The sequence below is a fragment of the Hermetia illucens genome, chromosome 3 (genome assembly GCF_905115235.1).
Source record: "Hermetia illucens chromosome 3, iHerIll2.2.curated.20191125, whole genome shotgun sequence".
Lineage (NCBI taxonomy): Eukaryota > Metazoa > Arthropoda > Insecta > Diptera > Stratiomyidae > Hermetia > Hermetia illucens.
The window spans coordinates 163845961-163865596 of NC_051851.1; the positions used below are offsets into that span (position 1 = coordinate 163845961).

The following is a 19636-nucleotide window of genomic DNA, read 5'->3' on the forward strand; positions in this document are numbered from 1 at the left end:
GATCAGATAAAATGTTTTATGGTGGAGTTATTAGGCCAGGAGAGCATGGGAAGATTAAAGTCGCTACAAAGGATGAAAGGAAGTGAGGGAAACTAAACGATTAGGACCTCTGATAATCTGCCGCAGAAATCCTCGTACAGAGAAGGCGAGCTGAGCAGGGAAAATATACACACGCTATGATAAAGGGGGATACGTTTGGCGGAATGACACGTATGATGACAGAGTCGTAGGTGGAGGAGGAGGAGGATTTTGGCACGGAGAGGGGGTTTACCAGTTATTAGGGCACCTCCGCCCGTTGTCTTGCCAAGCGCACCGCAGTTTCTGTCACAACCAACGAAAGATAGAGTAACTTTCGAGGAGCTCAGAATTTAAAATCCTGTTATCCAGGCAGGTTTCAGGGATGCGGAGGCAGACACTTTGAAATTCCACAGCTTGGTCTTTACACCCTTTACATTTTGATAAAAGAGTGTATAGTTGTCGGAATCATTTAAGTTCGGCGAGGCAGGCGGGCGGGCCGGAAATTTTCATGAAGCTTAGTCCTCTGATAAGGCTTGACGAAGACCCTCTGTGGCTAAAAAGAAGATTGAATGATAGCATCGAAGTCGTGGGGATATGTCATTTTGAAGGAAGTTGTCACTCCGTCGGGAGAGCCATTCTTCGTCAGCTTGACACATGAAAGAGGTGACAAAGTTGAGTCGGCTTTGCTTCTGATATAGGCCAGAATTTCCTCGAACGTGGTGGAGTACGCTAGCCTTGACACGAACAACTGTTTCGGCGGTGAAGCGACATTCAATTGGGGCCCATCCGGCGACAAGAGGTCAGAAAGGCCTGCGGTTTAACGGTGGCGGGTATCGATGATGCACAGAAGGAAGCGTGTGGTGGTGCTAATGCAGCGACAGTACGACAATCGTCAGAAGTGTTGTTGCCTTTTGTCAGTTTGACGCAAGACAGAGGGGAGAGTAAATCAACTGTGCTCTTTATTTACTTCAGTGTATCGTCCGTAGAAGTTGCGAACACTATCCTGGAGATAAAGAACTGTTTAGATGGGGACGTCACCTTTCGCTCGGGGCCGCCGGTATGGGTGAATGAAGTGCCAGGATGTATGGCAGCAGCGGGAAGTGGAGCTTTGTTGGCGACGGGAACGATGTCAAAAAGTGCAGCGGCTGTGTTTCGAAAATACTACTAGTGGCAGAAGGACTTGCATCATAGGCTGGATATTGGAGATCAGTCATTTCGGCTGAGAAGGTGAACTTAGACCAAATACACAATATCGACCTTATTACCACCTAGCGTACCACTACAGTTTCGAAAAAAAACTTTGTTCTCCCAACGATTATAATTATTTGATAATGAAACGTCAGCTTCAGGCTCAAAGTGCTTCAGACAGAAGAGAATAAACTACTTCATTGGACAACTTACGAACACTTAATTAATTTTCCAAAAATTTCTTCTTCATGACATTGTTACTCATCACGAAAGTTAATCACTATTTCAATAGTCCTGCGTCAATGAGTTTCATCTGATGTGGTACCAAAAGAGCAAGATAAATAAGCCAAAGGACACTTACCAATTTCCTAAAGCAGTCTTCTAAAAAGCCAGTCATTGACCGGTATAAATGCCGTTTAACACCCGCTAAATTGTGTCCTTCATCTGGATAGATTTGCTGTTTGAATAGAACTCCATTTGCAGCTAATGCCCTCGCCAGTGTCATTGTTTGTTGAAAATGAACGTTGTCGTCAGCGGTGCCATGCACGAGTAAGAACTGCTTATCCCTCAAACGATCCACGTGCTTCGTCAAATCTCCTTCCTCATATCCTTTGTAATTATCCGTCACGTTCGGAAAACTGAGATACCGTTCAGAATATGTTGAATCTAATCAATCAAAAAGATATTCGATTAACTTTTGTGGTTATTGTAGGGGTAGCTTGGGAAAAAAGTTTCAGCGTAGGACTTTGAGTATACTTTGGTTGGTAAACATGACTCAATCAACGGCAAACAGATTTTAGTTATTTATAGATAGGTTTTGAGATATTTATAGCTGTTTCAGATTATTCTTGCAGAAATCCAAATAACCTGGTTGAATATGTACCTCATGTTTGCGAGATGGGAGATTAGCCCCGAAGGGAATCATCCTTTATTCGGAGTCAATTTTCTAACCAAAGTCACCTCTATCCCTCTTATCCCCTTTCATCTTGATTCAAATATGATGATGCTATTTACCATAAAATTTCCAATTAGTTATTGGTGCCACACTAACGCCACACTGGAAAATTGATTGAGTGCTTGCCAGAGCTAAAGCGGCTGTATAGCCTCCGTAACTCCATCCCCAAACTGCCATCCTTCGTCCGTCGATGAAGTGGAGATTATCTCTAAGGTACTCACTAACTTCCAATTGGTCAGACACTTCAACGTTTCCTAGTCTTCGATAGACTTCGTGAAGTAGTTGGTAGCCTTGGCCACTTGATCCTCGCCCATCAATTTGCACAACGATATAGTCCTTTGTACCGGACAGATAAGTGTTCCAGTCCACTCGCCATTTATCAGTGACAAGTTGCGTCCCAGGTCCGGAATAGCTATTTCGTGGAATAAAAAGATGAACATCATTAATTTTGCATTGACAGATAATCTATTGGGAAACAATGTTTCCGGTTTTCAATATCAAATCCAGTTTTTCATAAGAATAATGAACCAGAAGAATTTGGGGTATAATTTCTTCTGCAAATGCTTGCTGGAGGCATTGCACAGACAAAAACTGAGCAACCATAAAAAACAAGGACAATGAAGGATATCTCATCACTTACACGTGTAAGATAGTTGGGTATCTCGTGATTTCATCCTCCCTTAGCACTGGCGGAAGGAAAAGTCGGACTTGTGCATGATAGCCGCCCGATATCATCACCGGGAAAGCCTTAATCTGCGGCAGTGCAGTTTTCGCCATCTTTTGTCGCAGTCTTGTATTATTTTGAATAGCAATAACTAAGTCTAGGGGCTTATTGGAATTATCGGGGGATATGGAGTAAATAGCACTAGTTGGTATCACAGGACCAAGGCATTCGATTAGTACGTAATCACCGCCCAACGTGGGTGGGAAAATTGCATTGTGGTATAGACAAGGTGATGGTCCCTGCGCTTCAGTTTGTCGTCTTCGTTTCTTTCTTGGCGTTGGCATTGTTGGTGGTGGAAGCGTTTGAACTTCCTCTTCCCAATCATCATCCCAAGCTGTCACCAATCGTGGTGGGGATTTTGTGGTGGTGGCTCGGTTTTCTGATTCTGCCGTTATAGGACAAGTTAGGCATGTGGGAGATGCAAGTGGGGCTCCGTAACGTGGTGGTATTGCGGAGACTCGGTAGAGATGCTGCTGTGATGGCAATCGTTCAGGTGTTCCTAGGTAATATCTGAAAAGGGAATAGGTTTCCTTGGATTTGTGTTTTGATGACGACTGCGAAGGTAATTTACATAAAATTGTTGATCTGATCCCAATGGACTATTTTATTCACTTCGTATCGACCGTGTGTTAGGGGAAGTACTCGTTTCCTTGATATATGCACGTGCACCAAATGGCGGAAGTAGCCTGTAATGATAAAAACAGAAAAGAAATCAGATTTCAATGCGTGGAAATGGGAGAACTTCTGGGGTTGAAAAATTATTTGAAAAACAGAAAACTGAGGCACTTAGGTACTAGCAATTATTGTGATTACTATGAGGCGCCTAACTCTTCCCTAACAGTTCATTTCTGTGGTTATACTTTGCCAAATATTGTGACCATTAGTCAAGCTCCGATTGTAATGAAATTATGGAAGGTTCTTCCTTTTTAAGCTGCAAAGTGATTTATTGACCAGTCAGGGTCAGTTGTTTACCAAACAAGGAACCAACTGGTTCCCGAAATAGGGTGTTTGTTTAATAAATTATATTATAGGCAAAAAAGCGAACAACCTATATCAATTTCATACCTTAAAATATTGATAGGGCAAACGACTCCCAACTGCCGAATATGGTGTTACTTGTGTATCGGACCAAATTCTCAGTACCCAACTACTTTCTTGTTACAGGCTCAATTGTTTTACTGAGCACATATCCTTAGCACTGAAAATGTGTTGAAATATAACTTGTAATTATTTTATGGAATTGTAGGATGGCCAAATGACCATCCGCGTGGGACAGGATCAGGCTGAGCTGCCACATAATTTATATAAACTGACGAAATTGGCTGTGAAGGTATGCCTGCATCTGAGGTATACCGTCCGCACCTGCTTGAACGCCTCTGTGCTACCCACGCTAGGAAATTAAGGAATGGGGTCCTTTTTGACGCTACAACTCCTCTTATGCTCTACCGACTGCGGTAGCCAAGCTAATCGTAATATCCAATTTAATGTGGACGTCAGAGTCTAAGGTGAAAAGGAGTCAGGATACAATACGACAAACGACAAGACTAACGACTCGACAGTTCGCTTGTTTCGTGATTGGACGCAAACCATGTCTGTTCTCTCTATTCCATAGCTTACACAAAATTTGCATCTTGGTGCCGATTTTGTAAGCAAATTCGAACTTACCTAGAACTTACTTACATGTTCGGTATGTCCTATTGAAAATTTCAAGAATATCAACCAAGATCAGTTGATGATACTCCAGCGAGCAAGGATCGATGCTGTCAATGACAGTTTTCGCATGGTCGCCTCAGCACACCAAACAACCGTGCGGGAGTCTTTAGTTTTGGGCCCAGACAAGTAGGCCTTCATGATCACTTGGTAATGAGTGGCCTTGGGCAAGAAACGACGACAGAAGTTTAACATACCCAAGAACCTTCGCAGATCCTCTATCGTGGTTAATAAGGGAAAGTTCTTTATCGCCTCAACCTTGTATGAGCCAAGTAAGATACCGTCAGGAGTTGTCAAGTGGTCGAGAAATTTCATCTACCCGTCGAGGAATCTGCATTTCTAAACGTTTAGCACAAGTCCGGCCTCAAGGAGACGTTGAAAAATGCACTCGCGATGTTTTAAGTGCTCAGATTCTGGAGAGAAAGCGACCAAAACATTATCCATATTGATGAAACCAAAGTTAAAGTTTCGTAACATAGAGTGGATGAACCTCTGGAAAGTCTGCGAGGCGTTGCACAAATCCTAGTGCACTCGAAGGTTCCGAAAGGTGTGCAGATAGGCGTCTTCGGAATGTCTTCGGGAACGACAGGGATACCACCGTTGTACGCCTTGGCTAGATCCAAGGTCATAAAAATACACCAGTTCGCAAGCGATTGCGCAAAATCATGGATGAGTGGAATTGGGTATCGGTCTAAAACTGTTTGAGCATTCAGACACCCATAACGTCCACAAAGCCGCCATTCGCCGTTTGGCTTAGAGACCAAATGAAGTGGAGAGGATCAACGGCTATTGGATAGTCTGCGAATAACCTGTATCATCAAGTCTTCGCAACAGCAAGCTTCTGGGGGGAAACTGGACGCACTTTTAAGAAGATTGGAAAACCGGTAGTGTTGATGTGGTGCTGCACAAGGTGCTTAACCAACTTGGAGAAACTACTTTCCCTAGTAATGTTGCGATACTTTCGGAAGAGTGGGCGAATGCGGTGGTCGGCAACGTTCTCGAAAATTATCCAAAGGGTGTCATTTTAGCATTTTGACTCCCAGCACCCTATAGTAACACAGGAAGTCTGCACCTAATATGGGGATGATAATGTCCGCCAGAACGAAACGTCACGAAAACGTTCGACACAGTCCGAGATTCACGTCCACCCACAGCTATAGGCGCGGATGGGGCAAGAGTTCGCGGCCGCCAGTCGTAGGTTTTGCAGAATTAAGGCGTTCGGACGGGGTGCAGGGAGAACCGGCACCTCAGCACCCGTGTCGACCCGGTAGTAACGTCTGCTTTGGGGGTCGATGATTGAAAGGCGATGTGGTACTGTGCTTCGGGTAGTCGTCGCCGAGGCACCCAGTAAGCCTAGTGTTGTGTTGCGCTAAACGTGCACCCGGTGGAATATTCAGTTGCTGAAGTTCCGTATTTATGAACTTACCAGCAAATCGTCGAGGCCGATAAGGGTCCCCGCGTACGATTACCCGAACGCAAATTTCGGGAAGCAGACGTCGCGGCGAGTTTTGTGGCCGCGTTGATCAGTGTTATCACAGTCGACTTAAGCTCGTCCACTTCCCGAGTTGTATTTCGGGAAACTTCCTCAATCACGGGGCATGTGTACACCTCGTGTACTTTGTCGGCCGTGGCGGACAACACCTCCAGCGATCCAGTAAAGCCGCGCAGGCCAAAATTGCGAGGGTGCTCTCCGGGAGACGTTACAGCCAGAGAGATTTTAGCAGCTAAGTGCTCCCCACCCAGCTGCTTCATTTCTCGAAGCAACTGGCTGGGGGTACGGTAGCTTAGGGTCGGCTTAAGTGATTCAGATTTTCTTTCTCCCTTACTGAATCAGCTGCTTCATCAGGCGGTCGTACAAGCACTCCTCAAGTACGTCCGTAACAAACTCAATGGTCTCCTCGGGGAGACCGATGAGGGTGTGGTTGAGATTGGCGTCCGGTATGATACGCGCCATCGCAAATTGCACCTCCAGTTGGTAGAACCACGCAGCCGGTTTGCATCGCCAAAAGAGAGGTACTCTAACCGCGGCTGTCGCCAGCGGTGATATCGCGCCTTCCGTGGATTTCTTCTCGCGCGACATATCCTTACTGTTTCATGGGAGAGCGGAGAAAAAGAAGAGACGGAACACTGGAGTGGACAAACGACTGCGGCCCCAATGAACTTGCGTCCACCGACGCAATAAACTCCGCAACCACGCGGACAATAGTCTAGCAGATACCGAAGGGAGCAAATGTCAGCGAACCGAGAAACTTCCGCCGACTTCCCCAGATTTTCAAAAAGGAAAATATAAGAATAAGTACTTAAAAAATAGGAAAAATTAGGTTTCCGCTGAGGTTCGGTAGGAATTCCAAAGAGCGTGTATAGAATTATCCTAAATGGTTCCTTTGCATAGACCAGGCTCTATGCATCTCCAGCAACTCCGAGAATTTTATTTCAAATCAATGATGAGATTGCATCTCGACTGTGTGCTGATATGTCGTTATTGCAACTACAATCACTTGTGTATTGTGGTGCAGTTGCGGCTGTCAGGTTGAGAAATAAATTGCAGGGGGTTTACAGAAACTATGCCATCCCTAGTCAGATACCGGTAGTTGAAATTCAAGCCACACTAGAGGAAACAATTTCTGTCATATGCAGTCGGTTATGACGGTATGGCGAAAGTTACTCCAGACGTCTCCAGAATGCGACATATGCGAGGAACCAGCGGAGCCTTTTCAGATCTCTTAACGAATCCTAATAGATCGTCTAGACAGTGCAATTTTCGGTAACGGAAGCGAAAAAATACTGGGGTGGACTTTGGGGGTTACCCTCTCAGCATGCTGAGTAGATTACCGCTGAAGGCACCCTCCATGCCAATACGCCTGGCATGAATTTTGCGGATGTTACCGAGGAGGAAGTTCGACAAGCCATAAACAGCTCGAAGAACTTGAGGGGCCCAGATCTGGACCGGGTCCAGAATTTCTGGTATAAGAAATTTACCAGCGTACACAGTCGGCTGGCACACGGTATAAATCAGATCATGAGTCGGCCGGAGCAAGTTCTACCATTCGGGGATTACCTATCTTATTCCTAAGAAGAATACGGTGCAGGACCCCGCAGACATAAGACCGATTACTAGCTTACCAACCTTCTACAAATCCATAACGTCCATTATCAGTGGAAGGGTCAATGCGCACCTCGACACCAACAACATTCTGTCCGAGGAACAGAAGGACTGCTGAGTTGGGTCAAGGGGTTGCAAAGAGCAACTTATTATCAACTCGGTAGTTGTAGAACAGGCAGCTAGAGGCCAAAGAAACCTCTTTAGTTGCTATATCGACTATGCTATATCGACTATGCTTTCGATAGCGTTCCGCATACTTGGCTAATCGATGTGCTATATCTGTATCGTATTGACCCGAAACTAATAAAGTTTTTGGCGACAGTGATGGAAGGGTGGCATACCACCTTATCAGTGCGTACATCTGAGGGTGCTAATACCTCAGAATCCATCCGCATACGGAGGGGCATCTTTCAGGGGGATTCGTTAAATCCCCTTTGATTTTGTATGGTACTGAACCACCTTTCATGGTTACTGAATGAAGTTAGAGGGCATGGTTTTGCAATAAAGTATGGCCTACGTGCTAAGTGCGATGTACTTAGATGACATCAAGCTATATGCTGGTATAGACGACCATCTTCGTAGTCTGTTGCGAATAATAGACATGTTCAGTCATGATATTCAGATGGAGTCTGGATTGAACAAATGTCGAATCCGAGCCATTCTGAAGGATGCTCTGCTGTCCGAATTCCTGCGACGTGTAAAGCTGGTACTGAAATCGCATCTCTTGTCGAAGAATATGATAAGCACATTGAATGTATTCGTTATCCCTTCATTGGCTTCGGAATATTGCCGTAGACGAAGACCGGTTTGGAAAACGTCCAGCGGCGGATACGGATAAATATGTCCAAATTCCGAATGCATTATCCAAAGTCTGCCGTGGAGCGGATGAACTTGCCTCGTGACATCGGAGGTAGGGGCGTTGTTGACGTGGCGACACAACATCGTCAACAAGCCGACTCGTTGCGCGTCTATTTTTACAGCATAGAGCAAGTTTGTCCCATGCATGTAGCTGTCTATAAGGCAGACTGTGGACTGTCTCCACTTAACTTGAAGGATCGATCTTTCAATCCTCTGAGTAGGGGGAAGTCGGACCATTCTGTATATGTGCTCGATGTTGCGGGGAGTTCTCGACGGATTCTCCCATTGGCCTACCACCCGCCACCATGTCAGCGCCGCTTTAGTTTTTAAGTAGGTAGGGATCGTCCAAGCCTAAATGCTTGGCACTTAGTGAACCAGTTCTTTCTTTTCCATCTGAGGAGTTTGACATTTGACATTTATCACTCACAACGATGGCAAATCAAGGAAAGAATGTAAGGACCTTCGACTTTAAAACGCTATTGTTGTCAGGGGGTCCTTTAGTTACTGCTCAGAATACCAATTTCTTGTGGCTATTGACGATACTTAGTGGATTCAAAAAATCAAGTGCTATTTTTTGTGACTATGAAACCTAGTCCAAGGACAATCATCTATGAACTTGCTGGTACTGCGAAATGGGATCCAAAATCAGTTTGAAGTGGAATTAGACAGGCAGATCCTTCATTAATACTGAAAAACACCCTATCAGGTTTCAAGTGGAGGAAAGCATATCATACTATTTTTGGAGGACCTTCTCAAAAAACCAATCAAATTTAATCGGGTCATCTAGTTTGTATGGCAAGCAAAAACGGTATACTCCTATATTAAACCCAAACAATGACAAGAGGGCACTCGTCCTTCCGGCTCTCATATTTCAGAATCATGTACTAAAAATAAAGTTAAACAAAAACTCATTGAACAAACCTGATAGTCCATCACGTAATGGTGATATTGCAATATAGGAAGTTCCATTAGCCGCAAACACCGGAACAGTCAATATATCGACCCAACCTCTTCCATCGCCGCTTACACGATGTGTCTTCATTTTGAGTGCATAAAAAGGAAGAATAAAATCTCAATTAATGGTTTATAAATGATTTATCAATGGATTCGACATGTTGGCAACTTTTTATTATAGATTTTAGCTACTTTTCGCTGATTTTATTACAAATGGTTGGGGGAGGTTGATATTTTCATTATGTGTATATTTATCGTCCTGTTTGGTGCCATATGTTATCCTCACTATTAATTTTGGAGATATGAACAGTGTAGCAAGGATATGCCTTCAATTCTGTGTGGGGGACTAAATGAAAATGACACAATTATAAATGGATTAGTGATTGATGGATTTTCATCAGTCCTGAGCGTATGTTTGAGAGGTCCTGGCTGGGGATTCTTCAGTATTTTGATTTGTCCCCAGTGGGTACTGGTGTGATGTGTGGGATTAGTTGTGTTATGTATTCTCTGATGTGTGTTTGATGAGTCAATGTAAATGGAATATCATATTTAAATTTCTTTTCAGCAGAAGCTCAGGTATCTGTCGCTACTTTAGATACAACTTTCACGAGTTTTATATTTCTTTTCTTTTCATTTCTGTTATATAATGCGTGGCTTCTGTAAAAATATTTAGTCCTTCAAGTTTGATGCGGAGAAAAAATATGAAAGAATCTCGAGACAAAGTCGATATTTTGGCTGATCCAAGGGATCTCCAAAATTCGCATGTTTCCTGAATTATCCTCAATTTGATTTACATATTCATAAAAGGCTAATATTGCTTGCTTCCTCACTTTTATTTTGTACATCTTTTTATGCTAGTCCGTCATTTTGCCTGGAAGTACAAAACGGACATGCTTTTAGAATCCTCCGAGCATAAACTTTCCCTTATGCCTGCTCTTCACTTTTAAGTGGAATGAAGGTAAACAGTGGAGGAGTCATCTCAGAGCGGTTGGCTTATTTTAACAAACTCCTGTGGGTGTTCACTGATGCCTCCTTTATTCCTATTTTCCTATTTTGATAAATAACGTAGATATGAACGCCTCGCTTTCACTGTGTGCATATCAAACATCCTAAATTGGTTCGTAAATAAAATTCTCGTCGTTATCCTATTCATTCCTTTGAAAGATGATTTTCTAGTCCCACTTATATTCAGGAGCAGAAAAAATTGAAACACTCCTCCGCAGTTCCTTTTTAAAGCTGCATAAGTGAAGGACCAAATAGTTGAAAACTATTTCAATACCACTTTCCTATAGTTTTTATTCACGCGGAAAAAAGGATTTACTCCCTCTCTAAATATAATCTCCTCTGCATCAATATATCCGCCTTAATCCTCCTACATTTTTATGATACTAACCTCAAGGCATTGCCACATGGGACTCTTGCAAATCGTTACTACAGATACATTTTGCGGTCGACTCAGCCAGACCACACAGATTTCCGTTTGACTAACCCAACTGGCACTTGTAAAATAGTGATCCCTGCAAAGATAAGATAAATCGAATGCCATACAGATTTTATATCATAATAGCCGTGTCCTTAGTCACTGAAAGCTTAACTTTTTAGGCTAACCACAATTTAATTGATGTCAAATAGATTCTAGTTAGGAAATGGATACGGAATTGGGAGTGTGTTTCTAATATTCTGTGGTACTTGTAGGTATCAAGATTAAGGATCAGGATTAAGTTTATTTTGTGTAATTCAATTTTAGATACTTACTCGTTTAGTAGCACAGCAGGAGGTTTTAGGTCTCTTGTTCGAATGTTCTTTGGATCCGCCAGGTCAGCCACACGAAGTGTTACAATGGGGTTTTGTGTACCGGGTTTTGGATACCTAGAAAAGTTTTGTGTGTTTTTAATCGAATATTTTAGATGTCAAACATCTGTTTTTGTTTAAAGATGAACTCTCAGAAAGTTTTTATTTCAACCATATGTTTGTTTGTTCGGAACAATGAACCAGTTGTAAGGAGTAAGTTCCTTCTTTAATTCTTCTTAAAGATATACGTATCCATTTAAAAATTTTGAATCATTTTATTTGCCTTCAGAAATGCCCAGTGTATCTTAAATTCATACAACCCGTAGCTAAAAATAAATGAATCTTTGGAGCCTATCAATCAGTCAATCATCATAAAGTTGTACTATCCCCTAAAGTTTAAGATTGATACTGTTTCAGGAATATTGCAAAGAGATGCGGTTGCCGATGCAGGGATACAACTCCAGTACGCTGCAGTGCTGCTATTTCGGAAAAAAACCCAGAGGAATTCGCTAGATCTGAGCCAATGGATTCGGACCCAGATAAGTGGAAACCTAGTCCAGTATCCTTGCTAGAGCTGAACAGGAAAGCCTTATCAGGAAATACGCAGCTGGGGTGAATCACATAGGGTTGACAACGTTCTCCCCAAAAGAGCAGCAAAGGCGTGAAAAACAGGCTGATGGAACTGGAAGAAATTTTGGGCCGCACTTCTTTCTAGAAGCGAATATGAAAAACAGCGAAAGATGCACCAAAAAGGCGGACTTTCCACTGAGCGTCACATGGATCGCAGACGCCTACTGCAAAGCAAATTGGGAAGATAGCGGAAAGAGTAAGACACGTCTGAGTGAGACTTCATTCAAGTAGTCCAAAAAATGAAAGCAAAAGAAGGACAACAAACCACAGACCACGCTGTCAGAAAACCATCTGTCTAAAGCCAAAGGGTCACGAATGGTAAATCACCAACGGAAAAGTCAAGGAAACGACGAACGACAAGACCTTTTCGGAAGCATTAAGTGCAATCTGCTATAAAATGAAGCCTTAAAACAGGATCAGATGTGTTTCATACGGAAAAGGAAGGATGGTGGAAACTTTGTTGAATTGGGCTCCACGGATATTTAACTGGAACCTACGTTTTGGGAGGTGGTCAATGGTTCCCGTTCCTATTCTAAAGCCAATGTACTCTCTTTAAATCCGAAATTCTTACAAGCTCCGTCTCCCAAAAAAGGTCGAAGCGGAAGTGAATGTTTGGAGATAACTAATGCCCGGATAGGTATCACATTCTGTGAATTCTCGAAGTCAAAACTTCGTTGTGGTGGAAGATGCTGAACAACTCTTTGGGTGACATGTCTCGCGACAGGCCGACTGAGAAAATGCATCCAATGTCGTTAGAAACAAGCCTCGGAAAAATGCCAGGGTGTCCACCTCAAGAGATGGGCAAGGGTTGTAGCGGTTGGCCCGCTAGTGGGGGATCCGACAGGAGGACAGCATACCTCAGTTGCGATCAGGTAGACCATTAAGAGAAGACCTGTAACGAAAGAAAGAAGTGCATTCTCTGCAAGGATTGTGACGCGTTTGGTGTGAGTGTTGCACACATTACGGGTCGGGGTGGTTTCCAGTCTTCAGGATGGCACTGGAAAGGTATAGGACGCGGCTAGCATGATCCGCATTCTAAAAATTAACATTCACCCGAGTGTAATCCCTTATGCATTGCTAACGGAGTTCGTTGGGGGAAGTAGACACTAATCTACAGCTACTCAACGAGTAATATCGGATAAATGACTCATCTTCATGGCATACTCGAGTTATCGGTTTCTTGTTTTAGTTGGAGCGGATGGCTTTGTCTAAATTCGTTTTTTAGGGTTAACGTTTTCTTACCCAACACCGAATGACGCGAAGCCCGGCTTTCAACCCACGACTGGAGGATGCAGTTTTGGTTACGGAAGAACGAATCTAGGAAGAGCGTAACTTCAAGGTTGGGACCTTTGAATGGCGAATGCCTCACCTAGACTTCAAAGTTAAACGGATCCTCGGAATTGCGTAGTTTTGAATTCCAATTTAGGCCAACAGTCCTGTGCGCAGGTTATGATGGAAGCATCCCTGACGTATCCTTCACGTTGCAATCAGTGGCACCGTCGCAGGTTATGGAACGCCATAGACATGGGCATAGCCAGAGCCTGCCAAAGCTTCACTTCATAGTGGTGCCGTGATGATTTGGTAGGCGTGTTTTCAGCAATTGTAAATACCATGTGGCGGACCGATACTTAACTTGCATGCCCGGCGGACACGCTGGCAACTAGGACAGTGTGCGACGTGCCAGTCGGACAAGCCAAACACCGGACAAAGCACGCGGATGGTGAAGACCCCTGTAAAGAAGCGGTACTCGGCAAAGTTGTACAAGATCACGCAAATAGAATGGTCTCCATTATGTATAGCTGATTCATTGCTTTCTTCATTGCATGTTGTGTGCAATCGTGCTCCACAGAGTGTACAGCCTAAAGAACAATACTTTTAGGCCCTAAGAAATTATAAATAAATTATCGGTATGAACCGCAAAGTGGTGACCCCGAAGAAATGGGCGTTCGAGTAGTGGCATACGGCATTCCCGTCAAACTCTGACGTGTGCTGTTGCTACTCCAACTTCGCAGATCAGGCCACTAAATGTACCAGCCTTTTTTGCTAAGTTCGCTGGTATCACATATGTGGAATTCTTAGTCCTCCCGCCTCCACACCTCCCCACAATCAGTGGCAGTAGACTGTAATCCATGCATTCGTGCACTTTTCCAAAAATACAGCAACATTACTACTAAATGTAGTATCTCTCAGCCCGTTCAGCATACTGCTCAGCAACACACTCGCCACGCGTTCTCGAAATTCCAAAGACAACAATTTGAACACTTTTGGGATTGGGATCGTGTGAACTCTTTGAGTTTACACGATTTTTGGCCTGTGCTCTGCGGCGCAAACCTTGCAAAAATTCATTCACTCTTTACTATAAAAGTCGGACTTCTATTTCGTCTACTTGGATGATATTCTGGTTGCTTCTTCCACGGAGTCGGAGTATTTGGCACATCTCGTGTATTTTTCAACGTCTCTTTGATAATGGCCTAATTTTTAATGTTGAAATTTAAATTTTTTTAAGGCCTTTCCATCACCCCTGACGGTATATGTTACAACCCGACCCAGACAAGGTGCAAGTGATCGCGAGCTTTCCGCTGCCAAAGACGGTCAAAAACTTTAGAGGGTTCTTGGGTATGGTACACTTCTACCGTCGTTTCCTAGTCAAAGCCGCTCACCACTAGGCTTCATTTAATGGCTTTGTCTCTGGTCCTAAAATCAAAGAATCGCAGGAGGTTGTGTGGTCTCACCGTTCAAGCTTTTGATATAAACAAACAGCAGCTGAAAGATGCAACATTTTTGGTGTTCCCTCAGTAAGATACAATGTCTTAGACATTATAGTGGGCGCTGCTTTTCACCAGATAGTGAACCAAAGTTGGCCACCGTTGAGTTTCTTCTCTAAACAGTTGAATCGCGCTCAACGGAATTGCAGCTCCTACGGTCGTGAATTAACACATCGTTCAATAAGTCCCGGGACTAATTATGAAAACAACATTTTATCGGCAAAATTCTTTATTTTTCATCAACATAATCTCCTTCAAGGGTTATACAATCATTCCAACGCTTCTCTAACTTTTCAATGCCATGTTTGTAGAACGATTTGTCTTTTGACTCAAAATGAGCCTCAGTAGCAGCGATCACCTCCTCATTTGAGCCAAATCTTTTTCCCTGGAGCATCTTTTTGAGATTCGCAAAGAGCTAGTAGTCGCTGGGGGCCAGAACCGGCGAGTACGGAGGATGAGGAAGCAGTTGGAAGCCTAATTCGTTGAATTTGGTCATCGTTTTGATTGACTTGTGGCACGGTGCGTTGCCTTGATGAAAGATGACTTTCTTCTTCTTCATGTGTGGGCGTTTTTTCGCTATTTTGGCCTTCAAACGATCCAATAACATCATGTAGTAGTCGCTATTGATGGTTTTTCCTTTTTCGAGGTAGTCAATGAAAATTATACCATTCGCATCCCAGAATATGGACGCCATCACTTTGCCGGCCGACTGTTGTGTTTTTGGACGCTTCGGGCGGCTTTTACCGGTCGTACGCCATTCAGCTGACTGCCGACTTGACTCCGGAGTGAAATGGTGAATCCAAGTTTCGTCCACTGTCACATATCGACGAAAAAAGTCCTGTTTATTGCGAGTAAACAGTGCCAAACAGCTCTCCGAATCATTGATACGTTGCTGCTTTTGTTCCATTGTGAGCAAACGCGGCAGCCATTTGGAAAAAAACCTTTTTCATAGCCAATTTTTGGTGCAAAATAGTAAATGCACTACCAGTTGATATGTTCACCATCTTAGTTATCTCGCGCACTTTCATTTTGCCATTCACCCATCACGATTTTCAATACTTGCTTGGTGTTTTCGGGAGCTACTCCCTCATTTGGCCGACCCGAACGTTCCGCATCATTTGTATCAGCACCACCGCGTTTCACGTCGAAAACCACCGACAAATGGATAACGTTTTTCAAGCCATTGCTGAGCTTGAACAGTGTTTTTCCCCATTAGAAAACAATGTTTTATCAACACACGAAACTCGTTTTGGTCCATTTTTTCACGATTGCAAAGGTAGCGTCAGTTTAACCACTATAGCTTTCTTGGTTATGTTTCGAATTACATCAAATTTTGACACATCTTATCTGAAGGTTGGTACTTCTGAACCTTGGTATATAAATGGCATTATTAGCGCCATTTCTACGCTAGTCCCGGGACTTATTGAACGATGTGTTAGTAGTCGCGTATTTGGGGATCAAGCACTTCGGTTTTTCGCTCGAAAACAGGCTGGTCACTTTGTTCATGGACTATAAACCTCTGACTTTTATCTTACGGCAAAAGCCTCACAAAATGTGTCCTCGCAATCAGTCAGCTTACATCAAACATTCAACATGTGTCCGGTAACGACAGTTTAGTCGCTGAGCCTTTGTCCCAGATTTCTGAGATCAATACTTCAGCCGCGATCGAGTTTTCGGCAATCATTGTGGCCCAGTAGTTCTTTAGAGTCTGGTCATATATTCCGGCCGTTTTTAGTAAGGAAATATTTCGTTCGGTGCAGGGTTTTGCGGATACCGGTTAGATGTGAATCCTTGGACCGGTGAGTGCATCGCATGCCAGAAGTTTAAAATCACTAGGTATGTTAGGAAGGAAGTAGGGGCATTCCCTAAGTTGCCAAAACTGTAGGCTCTTTTGCGAGATTCGGAATACCCCTGAAGGGCATTATAGCGCAGTCATGTCCTGAGGCCCTCTATTGAGAGTGGATTCCGCCCTTCTGTGTTCCCAACGTAATTATCACAGACCAGGAATTACCGTTTTAAACTTCTTTTTCTCGGAGCTCGGAAAACTTGTAGATACAAACACCAGCGGACAACCACTTACCATTCGCAGTGCAAAGGATTGCTGAATCGTTGGCGTCGGACGCTGAAGGCTACCATTATGGCGTGCGACGATTTGGTCTAGTTGCTGGCCTTGCCTTTCATTTCAAACCCACAATGTGGGACTCTAACCCAATAAAATCACCCCTTCTTACGTGCACTGCTTCACGGAATTATCTACAGACATTACATTCTGGAACGAGTCAAAGACTAACCTTATTACTTCAAGAGTGACAATTTGCCGCACCCTACCGTTTTTTCATAGGCGCTCTAACCTTCGAAGCTCCTTCTCAATACTCCTTATGACATCACTGATTCAAACATTTGCGGAATAATAGTCTCCATTTGTGAGGATCTCCTCAAGAGAAGTACAAGTTATTCCCTATCTTTAGCGAATCTAGCGCACACGAAGAGCACCAGTCCCGGATCTTAATGTCTATGCTTAAGTCAGGACAGAAAGAGGAATTGCAATCTCCAAAACGATTCTGATTAGAAGCTCAATCAAAAGATAATGGGTATCTTCATGGCTGCGCAAAATCCGAAGCCAGATATTTGGAATCAGTCTGTGTGTCCACCTCCCTTTGTGAGAATTACCCCAAAGTTCCTGTCACATCCTGATTACGGACGGTTTCTCCTTCTGTTGTCGCTCTTCGGCTTTATGATCACCGCACATCTTCCAATTGTACAATCTTCCTATCTCATTAGTCAGAATGTCAACAGGTACCATTCCCAGACTACAAATGCTACTTCTATTTACGTTGTTCCGAATGCCCCAGCAACCTTTAACGCGCTCAGATCAAATACCGAAGAGAATTTCTTTTTATATGGGTTAATATTAAAAGCCATCATTCAAACTGGTGCTGCGGATAGCAAAATCACTGAGTGGTATTCCGCCAACTCTAACCCATGTGATACCAGCCATCCCTTGGTCATCATCAAGATGTTTGTCTACTATTACAGCTAATAAGTGTAATTTGTCATGGAAGATTGATGCGTAGCACATAGTCATACTTCAAGTTCTAGAGTAATGGACTCAGAACTGATCCTTGAGGCACTATTCTGACAACCAAATGTTCAACAGGACTCACGGCGGTGTTATAGAAGGGTTTCTCTCCACGGGCTAGTCCCGGCTGATTAGCTAATACACGTGAGCACATCCATCGTTGAGGATCTTATAACTTGTTGTCATGGCGTAGAGTTGAAGGCTTCCTCATATCGAAGGAGTACAGATAGCACAGTATTTTTTGGTACCATTCAGCTGCCTTATACTTCAAACTGCTTCCATTGCCTGATTGACCGCTGTTGTTGTTGGCATTCACTATTGACTGTGAGGTGTGAAAGCCAGCTTGAGTCGAGATACTCGATTAATTCCATCTGACTGATGAAGTTGCAGCACTAGTCACTGCACGTTCATTTAAACGAGCCCAGCGTATACTAGGAAAGGTGACGGAGTGAACGTTTGATGAACACGGAATTAGCAACAGTGAGATCACGGCCGAGTCCAAGTCGGTGAAATATCTCAGCATAATGATAGCATATAGTCTGAGTGAAGAGGCCAAGTTGCAGCCGGTATAGTTACGATTGGCCGGCCAATGTGGGAGGCCTTGAACACAATAGGCGTCGATTGCCTATAAGCCCTATTTTGATTGCTCTCTCTAAGGCTTTGAAGTGTAGACTGCTCTCTCAGCGGATGGATAGCCTGTGAGCGTCTAGCGCAGATTCAACGGCTAGAGGATGTAGGAGTAGTGTCTGCATACCACGCTGGATCTGAGCTATTGGGTCCAAGGGAAACTTGGCTACTGTGGCATCTAATGCTACAAGAGATAATGGTGGAGTGGAAATTAGGTCCACACAGGATCCCTTTAAGAGGAGTTCGAAGCTTGGGAGATCACCACCGAGAACAATGGTTCTTTTTGGTAGTCGAGATTCGTCGCGGGACTCTGAAAGAAATACGAATAGTCCCTTAATCGAGATCATTCCTTGTGGCGCAAGGCGCGAAAGCAAACGGGAACATACCGGAATGGCGTTCGTTACACTCGGGGAACGAATAAATGAACTGTGCGAGTTCATCAAGGAGAGGCGGAATATCCACCAAAATATTCGAGCCTTGATAAGAGGCATTAAATTGTCTTATATCAAGGCACTCGAAGAAAAGAATTCCCAAGCGTCAGTTGGCAAGGTCACAAGGGAAACGCAGGTGACGCCTCCCCGTGATAAAGCAGGCGGGAAGACAGGAAAACGGGCTAGAGACGGTACCAGTGAGCCTCTTGGACCACAGCAAGTCCCGAAGAAGAAAAAAGCCTCTTCACCAAAGGAGGCGGAGCCGGCGAGAGTAACCGCGAAAGTCGGTAATCTCACGATTGCAGGCACAACACCTACAAAGGTGGAAGAAACCAACGCCCGGAGGCCCGAACAATGGACTAAGGTGAGCAACAAGAGGAAAAAGAACAAAAAGAAGCTCCGCCCGGAAATAATAATTATTTCCAAGAAGGGAAATATGTCCTATGCCGACATCCTCCGAAAGGTGAAGTCAGACCCGAAATTGAAGGATTTGGGAGATAGTGTGGGCCGTATCAGGCGAACACAGAGAGGGGATCTGATGCTGGAGTTAAGTAAATCCGCCGACAAGTCGGCCGATAACTTCCGCGGGAAGGTGGAAAGTGTACTTGGAGAGGAAGCTGAGGTAAGAGGTAAGGAAACAGGAGATAGTGGTCGAATGAAAGGACCTAGATGAAGTCACCTCACGGGAGGACATCTGTGCTGCGCTGAAGCAACAGTTCAACCTTGGTGTATAGACCAGAGTGCCATAAGAAGGATGAAGAAGGCATATGGTGGCACACAGACCGCTATTATTAGTTTGCCGG

At 44.0% G+C, this 19636-nt stretch overlaps 1 protein-coding gene across 4 annotated transcripts in view; it reads right to left on the reverse strand.

Moving 5' to 3' along the window:
• The window catches only part of LOC119653089 (inactive dipeptidyl peptidase 10), a 179980-nt gene that overhangs the window by 11045 nt on the left and 149299 nt on the right, over positions 1-19636 (reverse strand). For all 4 annotated transcript variants that reach the window (XM_038057592.1, XM_038057591.1, XM_038057589.1 and 1 more), the window contains 7 exons: positions 11266-11379; positions 10904-11027; positions 9478-9592; positions 3457-3571; positions 2802-3395; positions 2221-2573; positions 1568-1872 (listed from right to left, as the gene is read on the reverse strand). In XM_038057592.1, coding sequence (XP_037913520.1) covers positions 1568-1872; positions 2221-2573; positions 2802-3395; positions 3457-3571; positions 9478-9592; positions 10904-11027; positions 11266-11379 — 1720 coding nt within the window. The remainder of the gene's footprint in view (positions 1-1567; positions 1873-2220; positions 2574-2801; positions 3396-3456; positions 3572-9477; positions 9593-10903; positions 11028-11265; positions 11380-19636) is intronic.